This window comes from Notolabrus celidotus, chromosome 14 (assembly GCF_009762535.1).
Source record: "Notolabrus celidotus isolate fNotCel1 chromosome 14, fNotCel1.pri, whole genome shotgun sequence".
Lineage (NCBI taxonomy): Eukaryota > Metazoa > Chordata > Actinopteri > Labriformes > Labridae > Notolabrus > Notolabrus celidotus.
The window spans coordinates 1,343,465-1,366,411 of record NC_048285.1 but is presented as its reverse complement, the minus strand read 5'-3'; the positions used below and the strand labels follow the sequence as shown (position 1 = coordinate 1,366,411).

At 43.2% G+C, this 22,947-nt stretch overlaps 1 protein-coding gene across 1 annotated transcript in view; it reads right to left on the bottom strand.

Moving 5' to 3' along the window:
- Positions 1–17: 17 nt before the first annotated feature.
- The window catches only part of LOC117825636 (seizure protein 6 homolog), a 163,761-nt gene continuing 140,831 nt past the window's right edge, over positions 18–22,947 (bottom strand). Inside the window, exons 11-19 of the mRNA XM_034701549.1 lie at positions 17,613–17,809; positions 14,000–14,194; positions 12,316–12,507; positions 7,191–7,385; positions 5,365–5,397; positions 4,771–4,879; positions 3,917–4,010; positions 1,858–1,866; positions 18–1,397 (exon numbers count right to left, since the gene is read on the bottom strand). Of these exons, the coding sequence (XP_034557440.1) occupies positions 1,368–1,397; positions 1,858–1,866; positions 3,917–4,010; positions 4,771–4,879; positions 5,365–5,397; positions 7,191–7,385; positions 12,316–12,507; positions 14,000–14,194; positions 17,613–17,809 (1,054 nt within the window). The 3' untranslated portion in view covers positions 18–1,367. The remainder of the gene's footprint in view (positions 1,398–1,857; positions 1,867–3,916; positions 4,011–4,770; positions 4,880–5,364; positions 5,398–7,190; positions 7,386–12,315; positions 12,508–13,999; positions 14,195–17,612; positions 17,810–22,947) is intronic.

The following is a 22,947-nucleotide window of genomic DNA, read 5'->3' as shown; positions in this document are numbered from 1 at the left end:
CTATGGTCACAACAGGATTCGGGCGTTTCCTGCTGAGCGGATCTTTGTGTTTTAATTGTTATGCTTTATTGTTTGTGATCTACAATCTACAACTTTAATCTCTTGTGACTTGTATCATATCCCAACTTTATTCTTGAAACATCAGATTGTTTTTCTTTAACGTGGCCTTACAGCTCGGACGTCGTTTGTAATAATCTTAAAGTTGGACAAAGCAAAGCTAGCTGTTTCCCACAGACTGTTTTTAAAGCTGCTGTGAGGAACTTTTGGTTTGTATCGATTCTGGCGCCCCCTTGTGGACAAAGTAATACCTCTTATCCTGTACATGCAAAATTTGCATCTTCAGACAATAACCTCATCCTGTTGTGTTTAACATACAAATGTATCACACGGTGTGATTATTTGCCATGAAAATAGACATAACGGGGTGTCTCTAAAGCAAGATGTCAATCATCTGATCTGACACCTACCCCCTCAGAGCGGTGTCATGCATTAAAAATGACAACAGAGAAGCTATCAGTGTTGTTGTGGATGGTCTTGTTTGCTTTTGAGGGTCATAAAGAGGCATCAGTATCAGTTTCAGTCTGTTTCTCAACCACTTAAAAACTCCTCATAGTGCCTTTAAGAAGTGAAAACAGAAGTTTAACTAAGAAAACAAAAGATAGCAGTAAAGTCATGTCAGTGTGCAGTGGATTCGCAGCTTCTTGTAGCAAGTGGAGCCCCCTGGTGGCAATTAGAAGGGATGTAGGTTTGAGTCTGCTTCTTTAATGCAGTACATGGTTTCCCCTTCCTTCCAATCGTTATGCTAAGCTAGGCTACCTCTGTAAAGCTCTGGACTCATCACTCATTCCCAGATTTCTTGTTTCAGAAAGTTGCATGAACCTGAAGATCTGTTGGACGTTCTCTGATAAAAGCAAAGCTGCTGTGTTTCCAGCATCACTCCTAAACCTCCCATGTCCATGTTTTTAAACGGTGTGTAGTGAACATAACATAATGCATCATCTGTGGTTATATGCACTTAATGGCGTTAGCGTCACATGACTCCTCTTTGCTTTTTGGGATGGTACGCTGCACTGAAAGTCCTCAGGATGCGAGCTCAGGATAAAAACTGTACAAACTGCTGCCGGACCGTTACTGTGGAGGAGCTAGAAAAATAATCCGGTGGTCCAGCCTTTCCAGGGCGGCGTGGTGTCCTCTGCTGGGTAAATAAAGGGAGGCTCATATTCAGTGTACAGAGAACGGAGGGACGGAGGGAGGGAGGGAGGGAGGGAGGGAAGGAGGGAGGGAGTCACTGGAGGTGTGAGTGTGACAGACGTTGAAAAGGCCGGCGGGCTTCTTATCTGTCCATACTGAAACACACACACCGGGTCTCAGATCGAAACCTCGTATTCTCTCGTTTCCTGGTGAGAGGAGGAAAACATTACGTCACACAGAGAGACGGGCGACAGTTTTACTCCAACACAAGATGAGACGTCAGATTTTTAAAGGGATATTCACAGTTTTTAGGACAACCCAACACACTGTTGCAACACCACCATTCAAATAACACACCTTTAATAAAATGACATGTTCAATAATGACATTAATCAAAAAAGCATCTTTGCTTTTTAGCCTTAAATTGCTTCCATCTAGAGAACAGGACAGGTACAAAGGGCTGCAGGTCAGACTCAAACCAAGGCTGTCTGCATCCAAGACCAAAGCGGACGCCAATCACTAACCCCAAAACTCAGTCATTCATGAGACTCTCTAAGTTACATTAAATCTACAATTATTCCCAACAAAGAGGCGATTTTATAGAACAAAAAGTCTCAGTCTGTCAAAGAGTCTGATAAATTATCATATTTATTTGGAGGAACTCACCTCGTTGTTCTTCAGAGAGAGGCGGCATGAAGGAAGAAGAAAAGATGAATTTAACACACTTAAAATCTAAGAATGATACTTTATCTGAGTATCATCTTCACACACAGATCACAGTCCGAGGAGATCTATGAGTATGCTGCTGTAAAACCAAAGAAATAACCATTATTTTATTAAAGAAGGTACTTGGAGAGGCTTAAACTTGCTGGAGTTAATCAGCTGAATATCTGAATTTCTTTCTATGACCTGAACACTCTAAGGGTCACCTCCTCCTGCAGCAAAATTCAAATCTGCAGGCGATTAGTTCATTTTGTAGAAAAAGCTCAGTGGAATTTAAACAGACGTTTTAATTGGTTGCAAAAATTCACCTTGAGGCTGCTCAACACTCAAATAATCATACAGGTGTCTCAAAATAATCTGAATCACATCTCCAGAGGAATCATTGTATTTTTAGCAACATGTCATCGTCATCTTTTAAGCAAGGTTTGAATTTAGTCACATCTCCGTGGAGGATCTGCAGCCTCTCAGTTTCCAACCTCATTATGCATGCAGTGATCTGATTGGCTGCCTGAATGTTGTCTGAGAGAGGAGGGTGCAGTTAGATGCAGAGGTGGAAAAACACCAACAAAGAAAAACATGACGAGCACTCCAGGAGAACCTTTGCAAGTACAGTCCACATGTGATTCAGAATCTGACCCTGAAGTTGCAGTCGAAGTCACAACAGCTTGTCTGAGTTGTACAGTAAGTGAGTGTAATTCCTGCTTTCTTGCATGTGTAGCTTTATGTGGTCGGCCATTGTCTGAGGTGACGTGGTCAGAAGAAACGGAAGAAATAAGCACCAAATGAAGCCGACATCTCGTTTCAAAATGTAAAGCAACCACAGTTCTCTCTGATCCTTGGCTGTTGGGCCAGAATAAGAACACTTGAGTTGGCGTGTCCGACTCTAACCTTTGACATCTTGATTCTGCAACACTGAAGCAAAACCAGAGCAGCGTAGGAGGCATGGGGATTACTCGAGGAGCTGGAGTAGTTTTGCGTGCATGCTTATGCAAATCACTCCTGTTGTGACATCACCACAGGAGCAGAGTTAAATCTTGCAGAAGCTGTTTAGGCTGCAGAAATACAGCAGAGGCCTTTTTGCTCGGCTGGAGGATGACTTTATAGTATATATGGACATATATGTGTTCCTCATTATATAGAACCTTTAAGACCTGGGATGCTATTCCTGCAGATCAACAGCAGTTATTCTATTTCAACGTCTAACCTGCTTGATTGTCACAAATCTCTGGTAAGGCAGATTTATTCCTCTAATGACTCTTTCACAGAGATAAACCCGACTGTTATCCTCCTGGCTGCCTCTCTCCCTCTCGCTGTCTCGCAGGGATTTGGTATCACGTTTGGAAACATTCCCCCAACAAAGCTCGAACAACTTGGAGAATTTCCACGCCTGAATCCTGCCAGCAGCTCGGGCTTTGTGCTGAGCATCAAGGATGAATTATCAAACCGACTCGCCAGGGAATTCCCTGAGGTTGAAGAAATCTTGGAAAGTGTTGGGACTCCTTTCGACCCGTCTTCAGCACTCTCCATGACCAGACCTGCCTCTTCCTGTGTGTGTGTGTGTGTGTGTGTGTGTGTGTGTGTGTGTGTGTCTTTCATGAATTCTTCCTGTAAGTATGAAGCACAGAGCAGACTCCAGACGGCCCCCAGTGCACTGTGGGTACATTAAATAGTGTACTTGAAATAATAAGTGTGCACATTCAAATCTAAAATAACTGACATAATATTCATAAGGTAAAACTTTAACGCTCCCGACTCATCCTCAATGCAAACTCTTAACTCTTATCTTTAACTCCTTTCTGCAGATTAATCACGCCTCCTCTCGTGCAGAGCAAAGCGAGGTGAAGAATCAACGTGTGCATCAGGCTCCGTCCATGCTGAAGTAAAATCTCTGGTGCTGTCAGACTCGGGCCGCGGTGATGTTTGCTGACAGCAGAGAGAAGCTGCTGACCTCCTCAGACACGCACACACACTAAAGTTCACAGTCTGCAGCGCGCTGACTCACCGTCGTCTCATGAACTGTGTTGTCAAACGTGGATTCTGCAGAGATGTTTTCGTACGGTAAACTGGAGGAGAGCCGGAGTGGCTTCCTCTGGACCCTGAGAGCACACAGACACAGAATCAAATGATGATTACAATCCTACTTAGTTATTCATCATCACTCTGGGATAATGGCTGCAGAATTTAAGCTCTGTTTTAACTCTGAAAGAAGAAATGTGTTTGAAGTTCAAATCTCTTCTGGCTCGGTCACATTTTCTAATTTTAGTCACAGTTTCTTGAAATCCTTCATCCTCTGAATCTATTCTTAAAAAGTTCTCTCATCTAAAAATAGTCTCAAGTGCTTCTCTTTGAACTTCATCCTGCTCAGACTGAAGCTGTCCAAACCTCCTTTTTGTCCCAGAGATCAGAAAGTGTTAATGTTATTTAAAGATATGAGGCGGCCTGCAGGAGTCTCAGGAGATGCTCAGTGAAATGGGAGATCTATTTATCGCACACTTTAAAGGCCTGCTTTTCTCTGAAGGTGTGGTGGTGATGCATTCTTAAAAATGGGCAGTTTTGACATATTTCTGCACACGCTCAGAAGAGTTCAGCTTTATCTCAGGCCTCAGACTGTACTGTCTCACATCTTATACATAAAAATGTATGTTTCTATCTCATTACACACTAAAGAGTCTGGACGTGTTAGCTGTGTTTGTAGACATTAGAGGAATTTGTCCTTGTGTCTTTGAGGCATTACAGCAAACAAAGACAGAATTAGAAATATGTCTGCACATGTTTCACCGCCAAAACATTTAAAAATAATCAAACATCTAAATAAAATATAGAGAAAATATTAAATATATTAAATACAAGTCCTACTTTGAGAAGTAGAGGTAGATCCCGATGATGAGAATGAGGAGGAGGGTGATGGGGATGATGACAGCAAACGCTGCCTGAGCTCCCTCCATCCTGAGGTCTGATGTGGACACTGTGACGGGGAGAGAGAGAGAGAGAGAGAGAGAGAGAGAGAGAGGGAGAGAGAGAGAGAGGAAATACATTTTTATTCATATAGCACCTTTCATAGATACAAGCATGCAGCCCAACGTGCTTCACAGAAGAACAGAGACAGAAAACAACGGAATAGGTTCAATAATAAAACAAATAATCATAAAAAAAATACTTCAAATTAAATAAATCCAATACAATCAAATTAATAAAATAAACAAAATAAATAAGAGTAGAAGGAAGAATTGAAAATCAGTTCAAGTTAAAAGGATCAGGTAAACAATACAAATAAAACATCAATGATCCTAATAATAATAACAATAATAAATAAGATAAATAAATATTACTGACATGATGGAGACACTTTTAGGAGGATTTCTTTGTGCAGCCACACAGAAAATATTAAGACCAGACGTGTGCTTTTCTATATTCATGTAGAGTTAATGTCTGTGAATGAAACTAACTCACCGCTTAATCTGCGCTCATCCTCTGCTGTGTGACCTGAGGAGAGAACAGGAAACACATCAAACAGGCGAGAGAAAAATACAAATATTCAGCCTCTCAGATTATTCAGACTGTTAGGTTAGAGTAATCTGATTTATGTAAACATACTCCATATTTATATATATATATATATTTAAGGTGGTCAGGCAAATCCTTTCAAAATAAGAGACAAACTGATGTTTCTGTTGGAAGGTGGCCTTGATTGTGTTGGTGAAGTAAAGGGACCCTTTTAGTTTCATTTATTTATTCACTTCTTTCATTTTTATTTCTATTTTTCTCTTCCTGTATTATTTACTCTTATGTGTTAATTCATTCATTTAAATTGATTTATTTTGTGTTATGTTTATTGTTATATTATATTTAATGAAACCATATAGCAACAGATACAGTAAAGATGTATAAATGACTGTTTAAGTTGCCTAAAACAAAATAAAAACTTTAACTTTAAACAGTTAAATAAATAAATAAATAAGAGACAAACTGGATTACAGCGTCAGTGTGATAACAAGAACAGTAATCAATAAAAGACTTAAATCAATCACTATTTTTAGAGGGTGGAAAATAGCGGAATCCCCCTTTAGAAGAAGAAATGCTGTGTACATGTTGTGTACATGTCGTCTGTACAAAGGGTATAATTTGGTGTGAATCTGTCTCCACACTGTAAGCCACCACCGGTGAGTGTCGGTGTGCTCTGTGTTTTGCAGCGCGGCGTTCAAGGCTGTGAATCCTCAGAGAAATCTAAAAGCACACAACAAACACACGTCTGAGCCGCGGCTCTGACAGGTCTCTCCTCGGGTCTGCCCGTGTGTTTAATGCGTCCTTCCAGCTCGCCGTCTCCCTGAGGGGCTTTCATCAGGGTGCGGCTCAAACTAAAGGCCAGTGTTTTTATTCTTTCAGCCCGTGGACTGAAACAACCTTCTTCAAAGTGTCAGGAACACAAACCCCACAGAAGAACAGTCCTCCCTCTGCAGACTGATTTCTCTTTCCTGCTTTTCTGAAACACGCTCGCTCTTCTTTGTTTGGCTCCTTTTTGTGTTTGTTAAATTGTCTCTGAGGCTGTCCGAGTCCTGCGGCGAGTTTTCTAAAGCGATGTGAGACTCAAGGGATGGTGTGACGGCTAAAACGAGCCGCAGAGTGCACACCAAACAACAAGGCCTGATGACGTCTTTAAGGAGGAATATTTTAGCGCTTGCATGAACCTGGAGGCGTCAAACTAAATAACATCTACTGATGCATGATGGGAGTTTAACAGTCCAAGCTGTCATCGAGCGAGAGGCGGGGCTACACCCTGCACAGGTAACCAGCACTCACACCTATGAGTGATTTATCATCAACCCTCATTTCTATTATCTTTCTTTAAAGGCCCTGTGAGGAGTTTTGAACTGGCTGAGAAACAGACTGAAAATGATACTAATGCCTCTTTATGACCTTCAATAGCAAACAAGTCCATGAACAGCAACACTGACACCTTCTCTGTTGTCATTTTTAATGCCTGAAACCACCCTGAGGGGGTAGGTGTCAGACCAGATGATGGACATCTCGCTTCAGAAACAGCCTTTCTTTGACTGTTTTCATGGAAAATAAATCACATTGCCTGATGAAGTTGACTGTTGAAGACAACAGGATGAGGCTTTTGTTGAAAACACTACTTTTGCATGTATAAGACAAGAGATAAGAGGTATCGCTTTGTCCACAAGGGGCGCCAGAATCGATACAAAACAAAAGTTCCTCACAGCAGCTTTAATTGACCTAATGAGGCAGAGTAAAAAAAACAGGCTGTAGTTCCTCACCTTTGCAGACAGGGGGCAGCCCACTCCACTGAGATGGGTGTCCAGGGACACAATGGAGGATGGGCTCTCCCAGCAGCTGATGTCCTTTCAGGCAGGAGTAGTGGAGCGTCTCTCCAGGCTGGAAGTGGACCTTCGTTGAGCTCGGGACGCCGTAAGTGGGTGTCCCCGGGTGGCCGCAGGGCTCAAAGGTCTCGGCTGGAGAGGAAGGGAGAAACGACTCAGTAATCCACGACAAATTACAACAATGTTAGGAGACGGATTTGATCATTTTTAATTATTCAAATCAACAAAAAGGAGGAGATGACCTGCAAGATAAATGTTGCTTTGCAGTCAGAAGCACAAGAGTGATCTGCACAGGAGATAAAACTGATGCATCAGGACTAAAATCCTGTCTTCACTTGAACGTACAGTTTTTTTTCCTCAACATGCATTCAAATGGTCTTCCTGTCGTGATCCCAGTCTCATGCATAACAACGACCCGCCCGGCTCCTCTGCAGTAATTTCCGTTGTCCGGTTGAATTAATTGTTAGTCGGTGTCACGGAGCAATATGTCTCCACCTCCAGAGAAGGTGAAGCTGAGTATGAAGCCTTCATGCAAATGAGGTTAATGCCTTGAAGGCTGTTTGAAGAGGAAATTATATTTTAATCAGAGTGACGCTCGTTTCAGCTCGTTGTGACGCTTTATCAGAAAAGAGAGAAGATGATTACATTTAATCCAGAAACTTTCCATCACACTGACTAATTAAATAAAGAAAGTAATTACAGGAGCTCCACCTGACGTGTCACCAACACGTCTGGATCAATTACACGGAGTTATGTATCTGATAAACGTTTACTCGCTGCAGTTAATAACAACTTCTACTTTCTGCTGGTATCAGATTAATTTAATCCTGACAGCTGTTTGATGAAACAGTAACTTCAGTCTCGTCAGTGTGAGGACTCTCTGCAGCAGATTTAGGCCATCATGAGACTAAAAACCTTAAATCAAAACCAGGTTAATTAAGCCCTCCTGATGTGAGCGGCTCCTCAGAGAGGAAACTGTGTCACAGATCTGCATCAGACAAGAAGGGGGGTCTGAAGACCCTCCGGTGACCTCTGGGGACGGAGAGATGAAGATGAGCTCAATTAAAGAGTGACGTGAAAATGAGATTTTAGCACACATCAAAGAGGATATAAAGGAAGCATCATCCACAGATTTAAGTAGAGGTTTAAAATTAGAGGCTGTGGTTATGGATCAACACGGGAAAAATGTAACATGAGAAGTTTACGTATCCCTGTGCTTCAATTAAATTAAGAGACACAGAATAGCCCTGATACTCTGAATGATATAATTCAATATGATAAAATATGACACAATATGGGCTGCATGGTGGTGCAGTGGGTCGGTGCTCCGGGTACTCTGGCTTCCTCCCACAGTCCAAAAACATGCTCACCAGGTTGATTGATTACTCTAAATTGCCCATTAGGGCTGAACGATTTTGGAAAATAATCTAATTGCCATTATTTTCCTTAATATTGCGATTTAATATGCGATTATTTTCAAGGTCCTCTTCATGTATTTTTCAACAAACACAAGCAATAAATCAATCTGTATTCTAATAAACAATATCAGATTTATTATACACAAACTGTTCTTTCTTATAGGCCAGGCTTCTGTTAAGCTAAAGGCAAATGAAGCATGAATTAATATGAAAGAGGGTTTATTTATCTACTTCAATTACAGTTGTAAACTTACTAAATACTTTGACTTGCAGTCTTGTAAGTGTTCACCACAACTACTCAACAAAACTCTGCCAAACAAGTGTTTGAAGTTTAAAGCATGTTTGGATGTGAATCAGCTGACTGAAGACGAGCGGAGACGCTCAGCTGGGGGCTGAGGCTGAGTGACAGGTCTCTGTTTTCTCCGTTGCCAGACTGATTCTGACCCGGTTGCGCTCCTGACTGACACCTGACCACGTAAACATGCTATTTTTCTCAATAAGAACCAGTAGACAGAAAACTGGACACTGAGTCTTAAATATGATTCTGTTCAGTTGTCCTGTTGCAGTAAATCCACATGTTGTCTGGGTCTTCAATGACTCTGTGTCTGTGGAGATTATTTATAAGCCTGCTCCACATGTTGATATTCAGTGTGTTGATTATTTTGTACGCCTCAACATGATCGGTTCTTCTGCTGAGGTCATTTTTAAAGACGTCAACAACAAAACAACAAATCCAAACTTAGCGTGGCTGAAGTTGTTTTCTTCATCCCCTCTCACACGTGTCTTGTTCTTCTGAGATTTTTGGCCGTCGGCAAATCAGCTGAAAGGTGCATTACCTACGGCCACCTACTGCATGCTATCACGTGAGGTTGCTTCTGTGTACGTGAATTTAAAAAAAAAATAATGTAATCGCAGCCTTTACGATTTGAAAATTGCATTCTATTACATTGCGATGTCGGTTTGAATTTGATTAATCGTTCAGCCCTATTGCCCATAGGTGTGAGTGTGTGTGTGAATGGTTGTCTGTCTCTCTGTGTTTGCCCTGTGATAGGCTGGCGACCTGTCCAGGGTGTACCCTGCCTTCCGCCCGAAGCCAGCTGGGATAGGCTCCAGCCCCCCCTGACCCCTAGGACAAGCAGTCAAGATAATGGATGGCTGATATGACATACGATTCTTAACGATACAAAACGTACAATAGAGTATGATGCAGTTTGTACGGTACGATACAGTACTACAAAACGTGAAACGACACGAAACGATGTGATAAGACACGATGCAATAAGACACGATGCAATACGACACGAAACGATGCGATAAGACACGATGCAATAAGACACGATGCAATAAGACACGATGCGATAAGACACGATGCAATAAGACACGATGCGATAAGACACGATGCGATAAGACACGATGCAATAAGACACGATGCGATAAGACACGATGCGATAAGACACGATGCGATAAGACACGATGCGATAAGACACGATGCGATAAGACACGATGCGATAAGACACGATGCAATAAGACACGATGCGATAAGACACGATGCGATAAGACACGATGCAATAAGACACGATGCAATAGGACACGAAACGACACGAAACGATGCGATAAGACACGATGCAATAGGACACGAAACGACACGAAACGATAAGACACGATGCAATAGGACACGAAACGACACGAAACGATAAGACACGATGCAATAGGACACGAAAAGACATAAATGACACGAAACGACACGAAACGATGCAATAGGACACGAAACGACATGAAACGACATGAAACGATGCGATAAGACACGATTCAATAGGACACGAAAAGACACGAAACGACACGATGCGATAAGACACGATGCGATAAGACACAATGCAATAGGACACGAAACGACACGAAACAAAACGATAAGACACGATGCAATACGACACAAAACGACACGAAACGACGCGAAAAGATGCGATAAGACACGATGCAATAGGACACGAAAAGACACGAAATGACACGACGACACGAAACGATGCAATAGGACACGAAACGATAAGACGCGATGCAATACGACACAAAACGACACGAAACGACGCGAAAAGATGCGATAAGACACGATGCAATAGGACACGAAACGACACGAAATGACACGACGACACGAAACGATGCAATAGGACACGAAACGATAAGACGCGATGCAATAGGACACGATGCAATAGGACACGATGCAATAGGACACGATGCAATAGGACACGAAACGACACGAAATGACACGACGACACGAAACGATGCAATAGGACACGAAACGATATGACGCGATGCAATAGGACACGATGCAATAGGACACGATGCAATAGGACACGAAACGACACAAAACGACACGAAATGGTGCGATAAGACACGATGCAATAGGACACGAAACGTCACGAAACGATGCGATAAAACACGATGCGATAAGACAAGATGCGATAAGACACGATGCAATACGACACAAAACAACGCGAAACGATGCGATAAGACACGATGCAATAAGACACGAAACGACGCGAAACGATGCGATAAGACACGATGCAATAGGACACGAAAAGACACGAAATGACACGAAACGACACGAAACGATGCAATAGGACACGATGCGATAAGACACGATGCGATAAGACACGATGCGATAAGACACGATGCAATAGGACACGAAACGAAACGACACGATGCAATACGACACGAAACGACGGGAAACGATGCGATAAGACACGATGCAATAGGACACGAAAAGACACTAAATGACAAACGACACATAACGATGCAATAGGACCAGAAACTAAACGAAACGACACGAAACGACACAACACGAAACGACACGAAATGACAAGACACGATGCAATATGACACGAAATGACACGAAATGACACGAAACGACACGAAACGACACATTTGACGCAAAGCAACACGAAACGATGCAATAGGACACGAAAGACACGAAACGATGCGATAAGACACGATGCAATAGGACACGAAACGACACGAAACGATAAGACACGATGCAAACGAAATGACACGAAACGACACGAAACGACACGAAATGACACAAAGCAACACTAAACGATGCAATAGGACACGAAACGACACGAAACAATAAGACACTATGCGATAGGACACGATGCAATAGGACACGATGCAAAACGACACTTTTTAGTGGCAGGACTCTTTCTTTTTATTGAAATGTAGCACATTTTATTTTGTTAGTGACTTTGATTGTACTTTGGACAAACTCCAGGACACACAATCTTGTTTTTGAGCCCGTAAAAAATAAGTCTCAGAAGATGTATTTGTCACCACTCTTTTGTGTTTCTTTGTATAGTCAAAAAATGAAACAGTCATATAAGAACTGTGTGATACTTGTTGATGATGGTTGTAGAAGTAGAAAATGAAGACAGAGAGTTAGCTTTTAATTTGACTGTGTGTGTGCATGTGTGTGTGCGCGGATAAAATGCAATATAACACCATAAGCATGTGCAGCTGATTCAAATTCATAATAAGGTCATATTGGCTGATAAAACAGGACTTATCAGAGCCTACACACTGAGACATGAGTCAAGGGGAGCTGGCCTTGAGGTTTCACCACAAAGACCTGCAGAAACAATGAAGCAGGTACGTACGTATGCACCGAGGCAGCTTCTGGTTCCACTTGGGTCCTGCAGATCCTCTGTTGAAGCAGGTTAAGAGGCTGTTTCCTGACAGAGTGAAGCCTTTGCTGCAGATGTACTGGATGGTTGAACCCACAGTGAAATGTGGACCTGACAGCACCCGCCTGCTGTGCTCCACCTTACCGGGGTCAGCACACAACACCACTGAAAGAACGGAGAGATGGAGAGAGAGAGAGGAGGTTGGTTATTGTCAAACTTCACCCAGACAGAGAAACATTGTCTAAACCCAGACTCAGCGGTCAGACTCGTCCTCATGTTTACTGACCGAGCCGGCTGAAAAGGCCGAGTCAGAGCGGGAAAGATTAACCGACTCAGTCTGAAGATATCTGAAACGATAAACTGTTTCTATTCTGGGTAATTAAATCTGTGAAGTCAGCACACCGAGCGCTTTCTCTCCGAGTCTGCAGAAAGGTCGCCTGACTCCCTTTGAGGACCGGATTAATTTTGGATTTGGAAGTTGTCAGCGCTCGCAGAATTCCCGGGAACAAGCTTGCAAAGTGTGTGAGTCTGCAAAAGCATGAAGTCCTGACATTTGTATTCAGCGTGTACGAAAGTAAAGACCCAGCTTTGATAAAACAGGGTGACGTGTTGCAAGCTAAGCAGGCTTATGACGGACGGACAGCTCCACGCCCTCTATCCTGACACCGTCTCATTAACAACTTCCATTTTTATATGATGCAAAATACAGGGACAGATAAATCTGTGCAAACTCTGAGATTAGATTATTTCTTAAGTCATTTCTGCATCAGTTTATAACCTACAGGAGAAGGTTGGACCTGTGTCACACATGTCTTCCTGATATGTAAAGTTTGCATCGTGATTGGAGGATGAAGCAGCAGCGACCCTCTCTATAAAGACGTTTTTTACATTAAGGTTTCATGTACGTGTTGTTATATTCACTTTAAAGGGTCGCAAACTAAATGGTGCAAACTGTGCATCATGTTCTAGAGATTCTTTTTGCACACATGCTGTTAAACACGGCTCTCATTCAGGATGCAGATTTGGATCGTCTGCTGCCTGGTCTCAGGCGGTCTGTGTTTATAGAGAAACTATCAGAAGGCTCTGTTTGTCTGCGAGTCCGCGGAGGAGAGATTAAGAAATGAGCTGCGTCTGTCCCGGCATCCAGTCAGACCGGCTCTGGGTCCAGCTCGGCCACAAATACAGCGTGGAAGTCGGCCATGTTGGATGTGAGGCGCCCGTCTGCTGCCAGTGGAGCTGCTGCTGGCAGTGAGGCACGGCTGAGTGTGTGTGTGTGTGTGTGTGCGTGCGTGCGCGTGTGCGTGTGTGTGTGTGCTGGTTTCAGAGCAGTAGGATGTGATATTTGTGCAAAATTATAGCTCTAAAAAACCTTATCAGACATTAATTATTACCCGGCTCTCTTCCTGATCTTCCGGCTGTGTAAGATGCTTGATTCTGATTGGTCCAAACCCCTTGACAATGGTTATTAACTTTGCTAAGTTTCAGTTAGCTTGCTAAACCGGCAGGCTATGGACAGTGTCATCTTGGATCCTGTCCATCAATATGATGAAGGAGTGGAGCAGGTGAGAGAAACTTTAGGTTAGCGATCTCTACAAAGAAAGTTAAACCATGAGCGGTGGTGATGATAGCAGCAGGGTTCAAAGTCGTGCGTTCTCACCTCTCTCGCAGCTCGGCAGGTCTCCACTCCAGGTGAGGTCCCACTGGCACATGAGCAGCTCTGCCCCCGTCACCTGGTAACCCGGGTAACACTGGTACGTCACCACGGTGCCCTGAACCAGCTCAGGGTGAGATGTACTCTTCCAGCCATTGGTGATCTCCGGGAGCTCTGGGCAGGTGTCGTTACGAGCCACCTCTGCAGGAGAAGGAGAAGAAGAAAGGAGTGAGGGATGAAGACAGACTTCAGTGACACAAGCTTTTAGAGGTTGATGTGTGTTTTTTTTGGGTTTTTAAGATAGTACTAATAATAAATAATAATAATAATAATACATTTTATTTATAACGCACTTTTCATTTCCAGAAATCTCAAAGTGCTACAGGCACACAGTAAAAACAAACTTTTAAAAGCAGTACTTAAAATCAGTTAAAAGCCTCTTTAAAGAGGAAGGTCTTTAAATGTTATTTAAAAGCATCCACAGTCTGTGGGGTTCTGAGGTGGCTGGGCAGGGAATTCCACAGACGTGGTGCAGCAGCACAAAAGGCCCGATCTCCCATGGTCCGGAGCTTGGTTCTGGGAGGGTGGAGGAGGTTCTGATGTGGAGTGCGTGAGTTCCAGGTTGGGGTTTGCTGGGTGAGGAGTTCTTTGAGGTAGAGTGGGGCGTTTCCATAGATGCACTGATGGGTGATGAGTGCGATTTTGTAGTTGATTCTTGCGGTGACGGGAAGCCAGTGAAGTGTGCGGAGTACTGGGGTGATGTGTTCGTGTTTTCTGACTCTGAGTAGGATCCTGGCTGCGGTGTTCTGAATTAGTTGGAGTTTGTGGAGATTTTTGATGGGGGTCCCGATGAGGAGGGCATTGCAGTAATCGAGCCTGGAGGAGATGAAGGCGTGGACGAGCTTTTCAGCGTCAGATACGGTGAGGGAGGGGCGGAGTTTGGCAAAGTACTGTCAGTAAATAAGTGCAAAAAGCGTGCAAAATGAACAACTAAACATCCTAATGCAGGTGTGTGATCAGTGATCTCTTTGAAATGTTTGTTTTTCAGTTGTGCAGCTTTTTCTGATGCAATGCACGCCAAACACTGAACTTCACCGTCTCTCAGGTTTTGCAACATGATCTTTGGCAATCTCTTTCTCAAGTTGGAAAACAGAAGTTTCATTGACTTTGTGTGAGGTCAGAGCGTTTACTTTCAGCTCCAACATCCTAAAACAGCTGAATCATTGTGGTTTTTATGTTCTACATTTCTTTTAAATCTGTCAAAATAAAAGGTATCTGTTCAGCTTCTTGTTTTCATGATGGAAATATTATACGATGTTAGAAAGAAGTCGGATAGGTTTCTGAAACTTCAGTAAAATTCACACAGTGTGTCGGACATTAATGTGCGTCATTTGATCCTACAGTCATGGCCAAAAGTTTTGAGAATGACACAACTATTAATTTTCACAAAGTCTGCTGTTTCAGTTTTTATAATGGCAATTTGCATATACTCCAGAATGTTATGAGGAGTGATCAGCTCAACTGCAATTAATTGCAAAGTCCCTCTTTGCCTTGAAAATGAACTTTATCACCAAAAACACATTTCCACTGCATTTCAGCCCTGCCACAAAAGGACCAGCTAACATCATTTCAATGACACACAGGTGTCACACACATTAACACAGGTGTGGGTGTTGATGAGGACAAGGCTGGCGATCAATCTGTCATGATTGAGTGACTGGACACTTTAAAAGGAAGATGGTGCATGACACCATTGTTCCTCATCTGTTAGCCATAGTTACCTGCAAGGAAACACGTGCAGCCATCATTGCATTGCACAAAAAGGGCCTAACAGGGAAGTTTATAGCAGCGAGTAAGATTGCACCTCAGTCAACCGTCTATCCAATTATCAAGAACTTCAAGGAGAGAGGTTCAATTGTTGCCAAACAGGCTCCAGGGCGCCCAAGAAAGTCCAGCAAGCGCCAGGACCGTCTCCTGAAGGTGTTACAGCTGCAGGATCGGGCCACCACCAGTGCAGAGCTTGCTCAGGAATGGCAGCAGGCAGGTGTGAGTGCATCTGCACGCACAGTGAGGCGAAGACTTTTGGAGGAAGGCCTGGTGTCAAGGAGGGCAGCAAAGAAGCCACTTCTCTCCAGTAAAAACATCAGGGACAGACTGATATTCTGCAGAAGGTACAGGGACTGGACTGCTGAGGACTGGGGTAAAGTCATTTTCTCTGATGAATCCCCTTTCCCATTGTTTGGGGCATCTGGAGGAAGGCTTGTTCGGAGAAGACGAGGTGAGCGCTACCATCAGTCCTGTCTCTTGCCAACAGTGAAGCATCCTGAGACCATTCATGTGTGGGGTTGCTTTTCGGTCAAGGGAGTGGGCTCTCTCACAATCTTGCCTAAAAACACAGCCATGAATAAAGAATGGTACCAGAACGTCCTCCGAGAGCAACTTCTCCCAACCATCCAAGGGCAGTTTGGTGATGAAGAATGCCTTTTCCAGCATGATGGAGCACCTTGCCATAAAGCAAAAGTCAGAACAAAATGGCTCGGGGAACAAAACATTAAGATTTTGGGCCCTTGGCCAGGAAACTCCCCAGATCTTAATCCCATTGAGAACTTGTGGTCAATCCTCAAGAGGCGGGTGGACAATCAAAAACCCACAAATTCTGACAAACTCCAAGCATTGATTATGCAAGAATGGACTGCCATCAGTCAGGATTTGGTCCAGAAGTTGATTGACAGCATGCCAGGGAGAATTGCAGAGGTCTTGAAAAAGAAGGGTCAACACTGCAAATATTGAATTATTGCATGAATTCTGTGTAATTCTCAATAAAAGCTTTTGATACTTATGAAATGCTTCTAATTGTATTTCATTATACCATAGAAACATCTGACAAAAACACCTAAAAACCCTGAAGCAGCAGACTTTGTGAAAATGTAATATTTGTGTCATTCTCAAAACTTTTGGCCATGACTGTATATTTATAAGACAGTTTTTCTCTTTTGGCAGTTTTTATAATTGACTTCTGTCCGGTAATAAAGCATTCGACGATCCATAGAGATATTTTTGTTCAAGCGTAGCTCTAAAGGATTCCCTCCGTATGTTTCCAGCAGCTGAGACCTGCCGAGCTGCTTCTTCTCAGCTCGCTCTCTCTCGTTGTCAGCCTCTCAGCAGCAGGTTCAGACCCTCTGCTCGGGAGGCTAATGTGGACAAACAGCAGAGTAATTGCACTTGGACTGCAGAAAAGCAGCTTTTTTCACACCTCGTTGTCCCGTGTTTACATTCCTCCGATGAGATTCATGGAGAGACTGTAATAAAAGCTTTGCCTCCTTTCACTCCTGTTTGTCCATCATCTGTATTCTGCAGACTTTCTCCCTCCTCTGAATTCATTAACTCTTATCAGATATAAAGATGGCTGCTGAGGAGGTAATGCATTTATGGAAAGGACTGAAAACATCAGGGACAGACTCTCATCTTCTCCTCCAGCTGCAGAACGAAGTCAGAGTGCCACGCTAAGAGGGCGCCGCCTTCACACACGCTGCCGTTAAATGAGCTTTAGATTACTTGTAAATGACACCATGGTGTTTTTAAAGATGGCTGAAGCATCTTTAATGACTCCAGCTCTTACCAAAGAAGTGGACGATGAAGCCGTTCCCGTAGCCGTACACGTTGGTGGCGGGGTCGGACTGGAACTGGATGGTGACGTCAGCGGTGGAAGTGTAGAGCTTGAATCTGGACTTGGATCCTCCATACTGACCCAGGACTTTAGCCGTCAGGTCGTCTCCATCGTAGAACGTCACCAAGTCGTTCTTCCCGATGTTCAACCTGAAGGAGGAAAAACAAACAAACAGTGAAATCTCTATTCATAATTTTCACGTGATGTCACACGCGTATGGACCCGCCCCTCTGGTGAGCGAGAAAGCCTCCTCCTGGGAATGAGTGGACTCTTCTGCCAACCACATGGATAAAAACCTTTTTAAATGCCTGACAGTTGTTGTTCAGTTACAGTCAGGTCCATAAATATTGGGACATCGATACAATACAAACAAGATGTGCTTTAACTGCAGACTTTCAGCTTTAATTTGAGGGTACTTACATCCAAATCAGGTGAACGGTGTAGAAATGACAACAGTTTCTATGTGTGCCTCCTACTTTTTAAGGGACCAAAAGTAATGGGACAACCTAAACAATCATAAATCAAACTTTCACTCTTTAATACTTGGTTGTAAATCCTTTGCAGTCAATTACAGCCTGAAGTCTGGAACACATAGATATCACCAGACGCTGGGTTTCATCCCTGGTGATGCTCTGCCAGGCTTCTACTGCAACAGTCTTCAGTTCCTGCTTGTTCTTGGGACATTTTCCCTTCAGTTTTGTCTTCAGCAAGTGAAATGCATGCTTAATTGGATTCAGGTCAGGTGATTGACTTGGCCATTGCATAACATTCCACTTCTTAGCCTTAAACAGTCCCTCCAGGATTTCGCGGGATTTTTTTGTGATTGTTGCGGCCCAAAAAGCCTGAATTTGCGACAGCTTTTTGAAAAAATTGCGGTGAAAGTTGCGATTATTTTTTTTTGCTTTTTTCCCCCAATAACATCTCAGGGGCAAGTAAATATGCTAAATTACAGTTGTTTTTAGAAAGCATTCTTGATGTGGCCACTGACTGTATTTTGATTCTCTTGATTCACAGAAAAATGCCATGAAAGGACTGTATTGCACATTTACGACTGTCCCTGAATGCACCTCGCAGCGACTGATGCACAGTCAGTTCACGCACTCTGAAATGAATCTACATCTTTGATGACAAGGAGTTGATCAAAACTTACTAAATGTGTCTGATGTTTCACCAAACTGGATTAAATCATGCTGTAGATGCAGAGCTTTTTACGGTAACCACGGCAACAACATCAAACATCAAATAGTAAACAGACGTCCCCCGGTTGTGTCTTTGTCACTAACACACACCGGGAGTAAAAATCCTCAATGAAGATGAGACAGATGCATGGAGGTGAGGAGAGCTGGTTCATAAAGCACACCTGCTGCAGGTAGAGACCAAGCTAACACTGAGCCCCTCAATCTATAAATAACAACGTTGTCATGGTCACTTGTCCTGCCTGCTGTCCTCTCTTTTCACCCGTTCTCTGTGCATGTTTTGTTGCTGAAAAGTGCCGATCAAGTGAGGACTTACGTTTATGTTCCAAGGAAGTCAAATTGATGACAAAACCGATGACGTACAGGGGCTGAGATTAAGGTAATTGGTCAAATTTGCGGGAAAGTTGCGGTGATTGTAAAAAATTGCAGGGCCGCGAAAAAATCGCGCTGATTGGTTGAATTTGCGTTGATAGTTGCGATCGCGAAATCGCAACTTCCTGGAGGGACTGCTTAAATAACTCTTTGGTTGCTTTCGCAGTATGCTTCAGGTCATTGTCCATCTGCACTGTGAAGCCCTGTCCAATGAGTTCTGAAGTGTTTGCCTGAATATGAGCAGATGATATCGACCCAAACACTTCAGAATCCATCCTGCTGCTTTTGTCAGCAGCTACATCATCAATAAATATAAGGGAACCAGGTCCATTGGCAGCCATACATGCCCATGCCATGACACTACCACCAGCATTCTTCACTGATGAGGTGGTATGTTTTGGATCATGAGCAGTTCCTTTCCTTCTCCTTACTCTTCTCTTCCCATCACTCTGGTACAAGTTGATCTTTGTCTCATCTGTCCACAGGATGTTGTTCAGGAACTGTAAAGGCTTTTTTAGATGCTGTTTGGCAAACTCTAATCTGGTCTTCCTGTTTTTGAGGCTCACCAATGGTTTACATCTTGTGTTAGAACCCTCTGTATTCTTCTCTTGGTTGTTGACTTTGACACACATACACCTTCCTCCTGGAGAGTGTTCTTGATCTGGCCAAATGTTGTGAAGGGGTTTTTCTTCACCAGGGAAAGAAGTCTTCTGTCATCCAGTACAGAAGTTTTCCGTGGTCTTCCGGGTCTTTTGGTGTTGCAGAGCTCACCGGTGCGTTCTTTCTTTTTAAGAATGTTCCAAACACTTGACTTGGCCACACCTAATGTTTTTGCTATCTCTCTGATGGGTTTGTTTTGATTTTTCAGCCTAATGATGGCTTGCTTCACTGATAGTGACAGCTCTTTGGATCTCATATTGAGAGTTGACAGCAACAGATTCCAAATGCAAATGTCACACCTGGAATCAACTCCAGACCTTTTACCTGCTTAACTGATGATGAAATAGCGAGGGAATAGCCCACACCTGTCCATGAAATAGCTTTTGAGTCAATTGTCCCATTACTTTTGGTCCCTTAAAAAGTGGGAGGCACTTCTACACTGTTCACCTGATTTGGATGTAAATACCCTCAAATTAAAGCTGAAAGTCTGCAGTTAAAGCACATCTTGTTTGTTTCATTTCCAATCCATTGGGGTGGTGTATAGAGCCCAAAAGATGAGAATTGTGTCAATGTCCCAATATTTATGGACCTGACTGTATATGACGAGCAGACATGCTGCTTCTTAAGAATCTATCAGAGAAAGAAAACCCTGAGAGGAGGAGATGTGGATTAATTCTATTAGACGCTCTGCTGTCCCTGCTGAGGGAACAAAACAAGGATCAATGTCCCCTTTATCTGTTGATGAAGTGGTGTTGAGGCTTGGCGTGAACTTTAGGGAGGGAGAGACGGTTTAACACGAAGAGTTTCTCACCCTACAGCCCTCAAACTGCCACGTTACTGACCTGACCGGATCCTAACACATTCATCTGTCTGTACTTTTAGAGGCTTTCCTACTGGCAGCAGTGTAAAGGGAAGGATTCTTGTTTAGATAAATGTAAACACCACCAACGTGAAGTTCTGCTGATATAAATATGTCTTCTTCTGAAGAGACGATTAACAAGCCGCAGCTCCACAGAGCGATCAATGCAAGCTTCATTTCACTCTTCATGACCTCCAGGCTTCACGCTGCTCATCTGACTGAAATCTAAGAATAAATAAAACATCCCTTCCTCTCTGTCCTCCGCGCTCACACCTTCATTCTCTCTCTTTCAGTGACTGACGTGGTCACAACCTGCAGGTCAAACATCTCTCTTCACACTCATGTATAACTCCTCAGGTCGTGACAGGCGTCAGACAGAACAGGACTCTGCACGCGGCGCTCCTGCATTTTTAAAGTGACAGTAATTGAACATAAAGTCCCAAGACGACTTCAGGTCAAAGCCCGAGTTACCTCCGCTGACAGACGTTACATCATTCATGGAGAGCAGATCAGAGTCCCTGCTGCTGCTGATGCTGAGGACATCACTGTGAGGATGATGAGACAAGGTGAGGTATCATGGATCATGTCGTCACGTACTAACGGATCACTTTGGAGTACTGAAACTGAAATGCAGTTTGTTTGCTTTTTAAAAATCACCTCATTTAGTCTTTAACCATCACTCATGTGATGTTACAAAGATTCAATAGAACCAGTCAGACACAGCTCACACTCCTCTGCTCTGTTTCCTATGATCCTATGGCCCCCTGCAGTGATAAGAGGAGCAATCAGTCTAACTGTAAATTCAAAGCTTACACTGATGGAGCGATGTCTGGATGACAACTCGAGCCCCACTAGATGTGTTTCAGTCTCCACGATCACCTGATCATCCTTTCAGTGATGATCAAGCTGGTATGACAGTCTAAATTTAGTTCCTAATTTGGTTCCTAAATAGTCTAATATGTTCCTCTCAGTGGAAGTCTACATTGAAAGACCTGTAGTCTATGGCTATCTATGAAATCATCTCTTACATGCTTAAAAAATATGGCAAATTGATTGATGCAAAGCACTTTATTAGTGCAACCAAGTAACAATGATGGGCAACTCTCATCTCAGCTGTCTCTTTTCTCAATAAATATAAAATGAGCTAAGTATTAAACACAAGAGCCAGCAAAGGACTCTGGAAGCTGCCTTACTGAAATAAATAAATAATACTAATAATCAGAGGATCAGTCCATAGGTTGATCTAAATAGAACTGAATGATAAAAATGGCCACAAATGTTGAATGGGGATGTGTTTTTTTAACATTGTCAGGTCGCACGCAGTCATGTTGGAATCATTTTCCAGGACATTTGACTTTTTCTCCCATTCTCTAGGTGTTTTCCAGTACTGGAAAACTGGTCAACTGTTTCCCAGGTTTCCAGGACGTGTGGGAACCCTGACGTATCCTCTCACGTTAGCTGTTAAAGCTGCAGGATCAGTGCTGCTCTCAAACTTTCAGCCCCACCACCTCCCAGCATCCCCCCTGCAGGCTCCCACCAGAGGAGACTGAGATATTATCTTATCACTGCTCAAATTTCTGCAAAATAAATCTCAGAGGAGGGATGAGGTCAGAGCCTTGACAGCAAACACAAACCCGGTTCTGCTGCTGATGCAATGAATGTCTCGAACCTCTGCAGACGTCAGCTGCAGGACTGAACCGGAGCTAATTCAACAACTGACATGCATCACTCTCAAAACCACAGGACAAATGCATGCTCCAAATTTTAAGGTGTGTTTAAGCTGACATGTTTCTGCTCTCTGTGGGCCTGATCTACTAAGATCCCAAATAACGAGCGCTAATTTGCGTGTGCACATAATAATTTTGCACGTGTTATTTCTGGGCGTGTTGCGGGTGATCTACTAAGACTGCGTGCGCAAATGATAACAAGTGCAAAAGTGGTGCGGACTGCCCTACTTTACGAGGATTTTGCGTGTGCTATCGGCTGTCACCATGGAGAGTTTGACAGAACAGAGTGGTCTTAAGCGATAATTGAAGTTTGAAGACATGGAGTTGGAGGTCTTTGTGGAGGAGGGAAATAAACACATCGGTGAACTCCAGCAGAGACATCTCAGCGTTAGAAACATGATTTGGGAGGTCATCTATGAAAAGGTGAATGATGTGAGAAAAAACAGAAGATCTGCTGATGAAATAAACGCATC